Genomic DNA, 11,071 nt, shown 5'->3' with positions numbered 1-11,071 from the left:
TGGTTTTTCTTTTCTTTGTTGAAGAGGGTCTGTGTTACTTGTCTGCCTATTCCTCCATCTTACTGGAAGTCCTCCAAATACTGGGTTCTTGATAATAATCCTTAGAGCTACCTGAAATTCTGGCTCAGTGTCTTTTTTTTTTTTTTTTTTTCCCAACCATTATATAATTTGTTATGCAGGGGATATACTTGACATTTAGAAGTCCATCTTTGACTGCATTAAATTTAAATTGGCTTGAATTAAAACTCAACAAAACTCAAAACTGGTGTCTTAGGCTGGGTTCTCTAGAGAAGCAAAATCAGTGAAGTGTATACATACAGAGAGAAGTTTATCTTAAAGAAGTAACTCACACAGTTGTAGAGGTTGGCAAGTTTCAAATCCATGGATCAAATGTCAAGCTGGAGGCTTTTCCTGACTCCCACAGCTGCAGGGGTTAACAAATTCAAGATTGGCAGGCAGGATAGCAGGCTGCTGGCTCCTGGCTGCTGAGGCTGATGAATCCAAGATTGTAAGTAAAATGGCAGATTGTTGGCTCATGGGCTGTGAAGGCTACAATCCAAAGATGGCAGCCACTGGTTCAAGTCCAGGAGCTGGAGATGATGATGGCCCAAATGCAGGATCCAAAATAAGCAAAAATTCAGAGACCTTTCCCAAAGTTTCTCCATATATACTGGAAGTAGACCACACTCCAAAGGCAGCACTCCTTCAACTAATTAGCTGCTTAAAGCAAATTCCACCATGGTGGTGATTACACAACATCATGGGAAAAAAAACTACATCATAACTGTCAAGCCACTCAAAATAATAGCTCCGCCCCCATGGGCTTGGGACCATGGTCATGGGAGACATCAAGTTCAACTGGCTTAACACACTACACAAAAACATCTCAGTGGGTATTACGTCAATTCCTGGAACCTTGTTTCTGCCAATTCCTTCGGTGCAGCTTGGACTTCTTCCTTCAATACCAGTGGTTCTTGACCATATGCTACCTTCTGAAATGGATGAACATCAACCAATTCTTCTTGGTACAGTGACTCTGAGTATTCCTTCCATCTTCTTTTGATGCTTACTGCATCACTCAATATTTTGTGCATAGAATCCTTCAATATTGTAATTTGAGGGTAGAATTTTTTCTTCAGTTCTTTCAGCTTAAGAAATGCTGAGAGTGTTCTTTCCTTTTGGTTTTCTAGTTCTAGTTCTTTGCACATTTCATTATAATACTTTACTTTGTCCTCTTGGGCTAGCCTTGGAAATCTTTATGTTTAGCTCTTTTATTTCTTCATTTCTTCCATTTGCTTTAGCCATTCGCCATTCAAAATCAAGTTTCAGAATCTCTTCTGACATCCACTTTGGTCTTTTCTTTCTCTCCTGTGTTTTTAATGACCTTTTACTTTCTTCATGTATGATTTTTTTGATGTCATCCCACAACTCATCTGGTTTTCAGCCACTGGTGTTCAATACATCAAATCTATTCTTCAGATGGTCTCTAAATTCAGGTGGAATACACTCAACATTATATTTTGGCTCTCCTGAACTTGTTTTTAATTTTCTTCAGTTTCAACTTGATTTGCATAAGAGCAACTGATGGTCTGCTCCACAGTCTGCTCCTGGCCTTGTTTTGACTGATGATATTGAGCTTCTCCATTGCCTCTTTCCACAGATGCAGTCAATTTGATTCCTGTGTATTCTATCTGGTGAGGTCTACATGTATAGTCACTATTTATGTTGTTTAAAAAAAGTGTTTGCAATGAGTGAGTCATAGGTCTTGCAAAATTGAATCATATGATCTCCAATATCATTTCTACCAACAAGGCCATATTTTCCAACTACTGACGCATCTTCTTTGTTTCCAACTTTCACAATCCAATAACCAGTAATTACCAATACATCTTGATTGCATGTTTGGTCAATTTTAGACTGCAGAAGTTTGTAAATACCTTCAATTTCTTAATCTTTGGCTTCAGTGGTTAGTGCATAAATTTGAGTAATAGTAATATTAACTGGTCTTCCCTCTAGGCATATGGATATCATCCCATCACTGACAGCATTGTACTTCAGGATGGTCTTGAATTGTTCTTTTTGACAATGAATGTGACATTATTCTTCAGTTTGTCATCCCAGTTCAGTAGACTATATAACTGATTCCAAGTGGCCAATACCAATCCATTTCAGCTTACTAATGCCTGGGATATGATCTTTATGTGTTCCATTTCAATTCTGACAACTTCCTAGATTCATACTTTGTACGTTCCATGGCATAGTGCCTAAGGCATTTGACTGCTAACCAACAAGGTGGCAGTTCAAACCCACCAGCCACGCCTCAAAAGGAAGGTTGGGCAATCTATTTCCATAGTGACATCGCCTTGAAAACCCAAGCAGGGGTCGCTATGATTCAGATCTGACTTGACGGCAGCGAGTTTGTTTTGGTTTGATTTTTAATGAATCTTTGCAGGTGATCTTCTCATTTTGTCTTGTGCTCCATCAGCAAATAAAGGTCCCAAAACTCTACTCCATCCACGTCATTAGGTCAACTCTACTTTGAGGAGACAGCTCTTCTCCAATCATATTTTGAGTGACTTCCAATCTGAAGGGTTCATCTTACCGCACTACATCAGACAATATTTCACTGCTATTCATAAAGTTTTCCAGGAATATACCAAACAGTGTTTCAATGATATTCATAAGGTTTTCAGTGACCAATATTTTCAGAAGTGGATGGCCCATCCTTCTTCTCAGTCTGTTTTAGTCTGGAAGCTCTGCTGAAATCTGTCCACCATGGGTGATCCTGCTGGTACTTGAAATACTGGTGGCATAGCTTCCAGACTTCACAGCAACATGCAAGCCATCACAGTATGACAAACTGACAAGACAAGTGGTGGAACTCTACTTTAGATGTATAAAATCACCCCTGGAGGCAGTGCTAGTTGCCTCCCAGACCTGTACAACTCCTATGGTAGTTAAGGTTGTGTGTCAATTTGACTGGTCCATCCATGGTTTTGACTGGCTGAGCAGCTGGATATAGTTATTCCCCATGATGAGATTGTAATCACCTCCATGGTAGAATCTGCTGTGAAAGGCTAAGTAACTGAAGGGAATAAACTTTGGAATGTGGCCTCCTTCCAGTATATATATAGAAGCTTTGGGAACGGTCTTTAGCTTTTTGGCACATTTGGATCCTACATCTCCAGTTCCTGGACTTGAACTACTGATCTGCTCTGTTGCCTGCCAATCTTGGAATTGTTCCTGGACTTGAACCTGTGGCCTGCAGTGTTGCCTACTCATCTTGGGACTGTGCCATTTTACTTTTTGACCTTGGGTTCATCAGCCTCAGCAGCCAGCAGCTAACTGAGCTAGGAGACTCCTCCAGCTCCAATGGGCCTGGAACAAGAGGCAAAGCTGAAGCCCACAGCCAGGGGGCCTTCACCCAGCCCTTCGAACTGGCACTGTGAATTTGGACTTCTAGCTTCCAAAATTGTAAATGAATAAATTCCTGTTTGTTAAAGCCATCAGCTTGTCATTTCTGTTATAGCAGCACTGGAGAACCAAGGTAACTCCTAAAGCCATTCTAAAATCTAGTAAAAGTCCAGGAAAAAGTAAAGAAGTCAACACATGCCATGAGGGTTTGTCTTGGGTCAGGATGGGGGTGCTCATGAACTAAATGGCTATTATCTTCAGTAATGATAACCTATTATCAACTACCAAGTACTAGGAACAGAATTGTTTTAACCCTGTTATCTTAGTTAATCCTCTCAGTAACGTCTATAATCAGTTGTCTTAGAGTCAATTCTGACATGTTACAGAGTAGAACTACTCCATAGGGTTGTCATGACTGTGACCTTTCAGAAGCCGATCACCAGGCCTTTCTTTGAAGGCACCTTTGGGTGGGTTTGAGCAGCCAGCCTATGGGTTATTTGTGCCACCCAGAGACTCCTGCAACAACCCCACAGGGATAAATTATTACCAATCTAAGTATGAGGAAACTGAAGTTTGGAGTTGTAAGTGGACTGACAAAGATTTTAAACCTGTTAAGCACTTCTGTGATGCCCTAGGCCTCCAGCCATTCACAAATCTGTTGCTTCCCCCTCAAAACAGGGTAACCAGATTAGAATGGTTTAAGGAAAAACGAGTCTGCCATTGTGATTAAGACTCATTGTGACCCTACAAGACAGAGTGGAACAGCCCCTCCCTAGAGTTTCCTAGGCTGAAATCTTTACAGGAGCGGAGCAGACCACCTTGTTATTTCTCCTTCAGAGCAGCTGGTGGGTTCCAACCATAGAACTTTAGGTTAGCAACTGAGCTGCTTTAACCACTGCACCACCAGGCCTTCTTTAAAAATGGGTCTAAGAGGGCCTAGTACATAGCTGATGACCCTGGGTGGTGCAAATGGTAACGCTTTCAGCTACTAACCCAAACGATGGTGGTTGGAGTCCACCCAGATGCACCTCAGTGATCAAGTTCCAAATCAGCCATTGAATACCCTATGCCACAGTTCTACTCTGACACACGTGGGATCACCTTGAGTCAAACTACAAAACTAGTTTAATACTGAGCTAGGAGCTCTGGTAGCATAGTGGCTAAGACACTTGCCTGCTAACCAGACGGCTGGCGGTTCAAACCCACCAGCCACTCCTCGGAAGGAAGGTTGGGCAATCCTACTTCCGTAGTGATAACTGCCTCGGAAACCCAAGGAGGGGTCGCTATGAGTCGGGGCCGACTCGACGGCACATAACAACAACAACATAGCTATTTATCCTCTCAGCTTGCCACCCCCCTGCCCCGCCCCATCCAGTCCATTGCCCCTCTGGGAGTTGCCCAGGGAGCCTGCCCAGATACACCATCATGACAATGGCTGCGCCTAAGGCATCTGACTGCAAACCAGAAGACTGGTGGTTCAAACCCACCAGCCACTCTTCGGAAGGAAGATTGAGCAGTCTAATTCCGTAGAGATACAGCCTCGGAAACCCAAGGAGGGGTCGCTATGAGTCGAATCTACTCCACAGCAGTGAGTTTTTTTGTTTGTTTGTTTGTTTTGTTTTTTTGTTTTTTTTCAGTTTAGCAGCCCGGGTTTGGAGCATTCGCTCACGCCACAGCAGCGCATTCGCAGTGGCCAGTTTCCAAAGTCCTTCTGCCCACCCTCTCACCTCGTACCCTCTACAGCTGCAGGTCCAGTGATGTCTCCTTGTTCTGCCCGGAAGCGAGAGTTTACAATTCCTTTGGTGCCGGGTCTCAGAGGTGTGAGTTCCAGTCTCAAGCCTCCTAGAGCGAGCGTAATTGCTGCGCAGGCGCGTTCTGAATCAGCCTCCTCGAGATTGGTTGAACTCTACCCTCCTCAGTTCCCTTAGCAACGCAGTACACAAGTGCTAGCCTGAGAGGTTCGCGCAAGATGTGCTTCAGCAAGGAGGGTGAGCCGGGCTGCGGTAGAGGAGTTAAGGGTAGCTTGTAGCGGGAAAAAGAAGGCAGGCAGGATGGAAAGACAAAGGGGAAGGAAATGCATGCTGTCCGCCCTCCTCCATGGGGTTAGTTCTGGTTCTTGTTATCAACACGGTCAGACCCTGTCCTCTGCTCCGCATCACCCCCAAAACACACACACACACACACACACACAGACCAAGGTGCCTTCCCTCACGTGGTGTTTCTCCTCTTTCTTCATCTTCAGAGACGCTGGTTGACTATTCCTTTGGATCGTGTCAACAGAGGAAAGTCTTTCCTCACTACATTCCCCTAGACTTTATGGGGAACAAGTTTCTCCCTCTGAGGGGAGCTTACCACAGAGGACCTGCAAGTTACTTAACAGAAGATGTGAGTATTCACCTCCTCTTAAATGGGTCTCAGCTCCCCGGGTTGTCTAAAGACACCCAAGTTTCATGGAAGAAAAACTCTATGGGACTGTGATGTTCAGGGTTGTCAATATGAGAAAGTGCCTTGGACTCCTACAACCAATTAATTGTCCAGGCTAATGCCAGAGAGTCAATGACCATTGCTTCCCTCTTCCTGCTCCACCAAATGCAAGTCTTTGCCTCATATTGCCCCCAATGTAGTCCCTACTTCATTCACACCTTCAAAGGCCTGTGAGCCAATGCCAATTACCTCCCCTCAGTAGTGCAACCTGGATTGTTGATCTGCAGAGAGGTAAGTTTATGAAATAACAATATAAAGTTGCATTAGAGCACTTTCAGTTCCCTGGGGCTCAGAGGACAGGATTCATTGGAGTGCATAGAAATGTTATTTAGTTTTCCTACCCAGCCACCTGTGTTACTTACATAATTGTGTAGTGTGGTGCTGCTGTGTTGACCCCAAAGGTGCCAAGATGAGGAAGAAAGAGCAATCTGTTGCAAAGAAAGTTCAGATAGGAGCATTCCAATTCCACTAAATGATGGCTGTAATGTTCTCTATGCTGGTTTTTTTTTTTGTTTTTTTTTTTCTTCTTCTTTTTCTTCTTCTTTTTATGTATTCTACCTGAAGAAATATGGCTTGGCATACAACCTCACTAAAATCCCAACCAGTAAAAAAGGATATGCTTTTGGAGCCAGAACAAGTGTGAGATTTCAATCAAACAACAAGGTCAGAGCACATGCATATTTTGGTGTGATCTTTGTGCTTATATTTGTAATGGAGAGAAAGGAGCAGAGAGGGGAAGGTTACCTAAAAGGATATGCACTGAAATTCAAGAAAAGTAGGCATATGGGCAAAAGCTATTAAGGAAGAAGCCTACCTGAAATGTTTGGATATTCACATTGCAAATGTGTGTCTGAGTGTACTGGGGATCTTGGGGAAAAAAATCATGGGAAGAAATCATCTCAAGACAGGGCTTTGATGCTGAGACACCTGAGGTTAAAATACTAGAAGGTGTGTTTATAGATATTGAAATATCTTGTCAGAAAACAAATTCCAACTTGTCCACCCTTTTGTGTGAGTGAATCGCAAGTCTAAAGGTAGTCAGTATAAGATCATAAAGGTCCCCAGTGGCTCAAACAATTTTTGTTCAACTGCTAACCTAAAGACTGGAAGTTCGAACCCATCCAACAGTGCCACAGAAGAAAGGCCTGGTGATCTCCTTTGGTAACAACCAAAAACACTCTGTGGGGGCAGTTCTACTCTGTGCACATGGTGTTGCATCTATTGGACAATTTCCTAATACTTCAAGCTCAAAGAGCGGGCCTATAGGAGCCCTGGCTATAAAATTCTCTAAATGGGGAGCTGCAACTCCCTACCTGTAGTGGCTACAAGTACACCCTTGGCAGAATCCTAAGCATTATAGATCTTTAGGTAGCTGAACCACACCCATATCTTGATTTTCTATTTACTGTAGACCTATTTCTTTCTATAGCTTGAGGTGGCTGAACCATAGTTGATTTGTGAACAGAAAGAGATTGATCCTGATTTGTCCATCTAGAAGACTTTATGTGTATATATATCACTATCTAACATGCTGTTGATCTTTCTTTTGGAAACAGAATCCTACACTTTACCCAGGCATGTACCAGAAAGTAGATTCTCCGGAGGAAAAACACAAACAGTCTTTTGCTCCATTTAATGTTATGTTACCTCGATGTGGGAAGTGTGATTTAGGAAAGTTCGTTTATCCTGGGTATGTCTCCTATTTTCTGGTGCACTTTAAGAAAATGCAATAGGAAAAGAAGTATGTAGAAAGGACTACATCCGAACCACTTCAGCAAAATAAGAAACCACCCTATTCTTTAATTACTCTCTTGCCTCCCAGTTCTCTCTCATTGTACGATTGTAGAAACACAGTCATTCATTCAATAAGTATTTATTAATGTGCTAGGCTCTGGTAGCATAGTGCCTAAGGCACTTGACAGCTAATCAGAAGGTTGGTGGTTCAAACCTAGCAGCCACTCCTTGGAAGAAAGGTTGGGCAATCTACTTCCATAGTGATACTGCCTTGGAAACCAAAGGAGGGGTCGCTATGAGTCAGGTCTGACTCTACGGCACATAACAACAACAACAAAAAAAACATTTTTGTAGGTTTCAGAGACTTAGCAGTAAACTCATTATGCAAGGTTTCTGATTTCTTGGAGTTTACATTCTAGAGATCAGAATGTTAATATGAAAAGCAAATATACAAGAAAATAGCAATGGTAATGAGAATGACCAATAATTTATTAGCCAAACTGGAAAACTTCTGAGAGTGAAAAAAGAGGCCTTGTTAATATTTATGCTAGGCCATCAACTGTAAGCTAGGACTGCCAGGGAACAAACCAGGAAGTATGAGGATTTGGTGCGATGTCCTGAAGAAAATGAAACAGGATGAGGATATAGGCTGGAGGCTACTTTAGTGAGGGTTGTCACAAAAGATCTCTTTGAGGAAATGACATTTGATCTGAGACCTGAATGACAAGACTGCACTAGCCAGCCCCGTGACAATCTGGGGATCAGAACCCTCCAAGCAATAGGAACAGCAGGTGCAAAAGCCATATGTGGGGAAGGAATTTGGTGTAAAGGAGAAAAGGTTAGTATGGCTAGAGTGTAGTGAGCAAAGAAGAAGTGAAATCGGAGAAAGAAGCCGGGGATATATGGTGTAGGCCTTGCAGGCCGAGAGGTTTAATCTAACTGCTTTAGGAAGCCAGTCAGGATTCATGAAATTCTAAGGCAAAAGATCAAGGTCTGTCTTATACTGAGGAGAAATCTGAGGATAAGAGAGTGAATGTAACTTTCTCAAGGCTGCATTAAGGAAGAAATGATAGTGTTGAATCTTGACCCTCATGTCCACTCTTTCCTGCATACTAAAGAGTTTTCACTAAAAGACCAAATGTTATGAACAAAGACACATTTTTAAATAACCCCATCATCAAGAAAATGTAACCAGCTCTGCTTTGCTGTCCCTGAAGAAATTTTTTATTATTGATAGATTACATTATTGCAGCACGTTTATCCCCAATTTCAAATCATAGGCAGTACTGTTGTAAACCTCTTGTATCATCTGCCATGTCAGGGATGGTCTCTCAGCTAAGGATGCTGAGTTGCAGAAATATTTTTTAAGCTAGGGTTCATCTTTACCTTAGCTAAATGTCAAAACTGAGTACCTTTAACAACTAATTAGAAATACAGTAACAAGCTAAGGAACTTCATACATGCTTAGCATTAAAAAGCTAATCCCAAGGGGTAAGGGGTTCAGGGGTTAGCTATGGTAATGATGGAGGTGATGTATGGACTCATTAGATACGGTGTTTTATATTTTTACTTTTAGCCCTGGCACATACAACCCAGAGATGAAGCCACCCCGAAAGATTGCTTGGCCGATGAAATTTGGATCTCCAGACTGGGCTCAGGTTCCATGTCTACAGAAAAGAACCCTAAAAACAGAGGTAATAAGATTGGACATCCAGGTTGTGGCAGTCGTTCAGCAGTAGAATTCTCACTTTCCATGTGAGAGACCCAGGCTTGATTCCCCATAAATACACCTCAAGTGCAACCACCACTTGTCTGTCTGTGGGGGTTGCTTGTTGATGTGGTGTTGAACCTGTGGACCTTCCAGACTAAGACAGACTAGGAAGAAATGCCTGGTGATCCACTTCCAAATATCAGCCAATAAAGGCCCAATGGATCACAACAGTCTGATCTTGTTGTACATGACATCCCATGAGTTAGGGACTGACTCGATGGCAACTAACAACAATAGAGCACTTTAGCTAGTACTTTCACATTAATTAAGAAGCTCTGATAGTATAGTGGTTAAGGCATTTGACTGGTAACCAGAAAGTCCATGGTTTGAACCCACTAGCTGCTCCATGAAGAAAGATGGGACAATCTGCTTCTGTAAAGATTTACAGCCTTGAACACCCAATGGGAGTCTAAGTCGGATGTGATAGCAGTGAGTTTGGGTTTCTTTGTTTGTTTGTCTGTTTTCACTTTAATTAGTATTAGAGGTTCTTAACCAGGAATCTGTGGATGAGTTTCAGGAAGTCCATGAACCCTTAAAATTATATGCAGAATTGTATATGTATATGCATATGGGAATCTTTTTGGAGAGTTACACAATTTCATCAGATGTTTAAAGATATGTGTGACATAATGAAGTTCACATTTTTTATTTGATCTTCAAAAAAGTCTTCCATGGTAACTTTCATACGCTGCTGGTGGGACAATGAAGTGATACAACCACTGTCGGAAACAGTATGGCACTTCCTTAAAAAGTTGGAAATAGAAATTACCATTTGATCCAGCAATCCTACTACTAGGTATATATCCTAAAGAAGTGAGAGCCAAGACATGAATAGATACATGCACACCATGTTCATCACAGCACTATTCACAATAGCAAAGAGATGGAAGCAATCTAAGTGCCCATCAATGGATGAATGGATAATCAAACTATGGTACATATACAGTGGAATACTGTGCAACATTAAGAATAATGAAGAATCTGTGAAACACCTTGTAATGTGGATAAACTTAGAGGACATTATGCTGAATGAAATAAATCAATCACAGAAGGACAGAAGCTGTATGAGTCCACTATTATAAAAAGTTTACACACGGAAGGAAACTTTGTTGGTTACTAGGGATGGGAGAGGAGGGAAGGGAAAGTTGCTAGCCTGTATTGATTTAGATTCAGGGGAAGGCAATTTACCAAACGTGTGTGGCCAGCACAGTATCACTAAGGAAAGGAAGACACAGAGAGGTGCACAAGAGGTACAGACAACAAAGTTAAACACTTTTACATACCAAATACTGCATTATCGTAATAACAAACTACGAGTGAATGCATAGATAGACAAGCAAGATGATCAGGTACAGGTGGGAAAAGGGAATGTGCCCATGATCATATATAGATTTGGCAGATAATAATTCTCTCTATATATCTGTCTGTGCTATTAAAATGTCCATATATATAATTGAGTGAACAGGGGGCAAAGTTATGATAACTTCTTGTTGTTGTTGTTAAGTGCTTTAGAGTCGTTTCTGACTCATAGTGACCCCATGCACAGCAGAGCGAAACACTGCCTGATCCCGCGCCAGCCTCACAATCCCTGCTATACTTGAGCCCATCATTGCAGCCACCGTGTCAATCCCTCTTGTTGAAGGCCTCCCCCTCTTTCGTTGACCCTCC

The 11,071-nt window shown here is 42.1% G+C and overlaps 1 protein-coding gene across 1 annotated transcript in view; it reads left to right on the top strand.

Annotated features, from left to right (window-relative positions):
* The first annotated feature begins 5,383 nt into the window (after positions 1-5,383).
* PIFO (primary cilia formation) overlaps positions 5,384-11,071 on the top strand; it is an 11,148-nt gene continuing 5,460 nt past the window's right edge. Inside the window, exons 1-5 of the mRNA XM_007949300.1 lie at positions 5,384-5,402; positions 5,657-5,799; positions 6,463-6,561; positions 7,455-7,588; positions 9,209-9,326. Of these exons, the coding sequence (XP_007947491.1) occupies positions 5,384-5,402; positions 5,657-5,799; positions 6,463-6,561; positions 7,455-7,588; positions 9,209-9,326 (513 nt within the window). The remainder of the gene's footprint in view (positions 5,403-5,656; positions 5,800-6,462; positions 6,562-7,454; positions 7,589-9,208; positions 9,327-11,071) is intronic.

The sequence above is a fragment of the Orycteropus afer genome, unplaced genomic scaffold (assembly GCF_000298275.1).
Source record: "Orycteropus afer afer isolate SDZICR_OR568_19922 unplaced genomic scaffold, OryAfe1.0 scaffold00010, whole genome shotgun sequence".
NCBI classification, from domain to species: domain Eukaryota; kingdom Metazoa; phylum Chordata; class Mammalia; order Tubulidentata; family Orycteropodidae; genus Orycteropus; species Orycteropus afer.
This window is presented reverse-complemented; position numbering and strand designations above follow the sequence as displayed.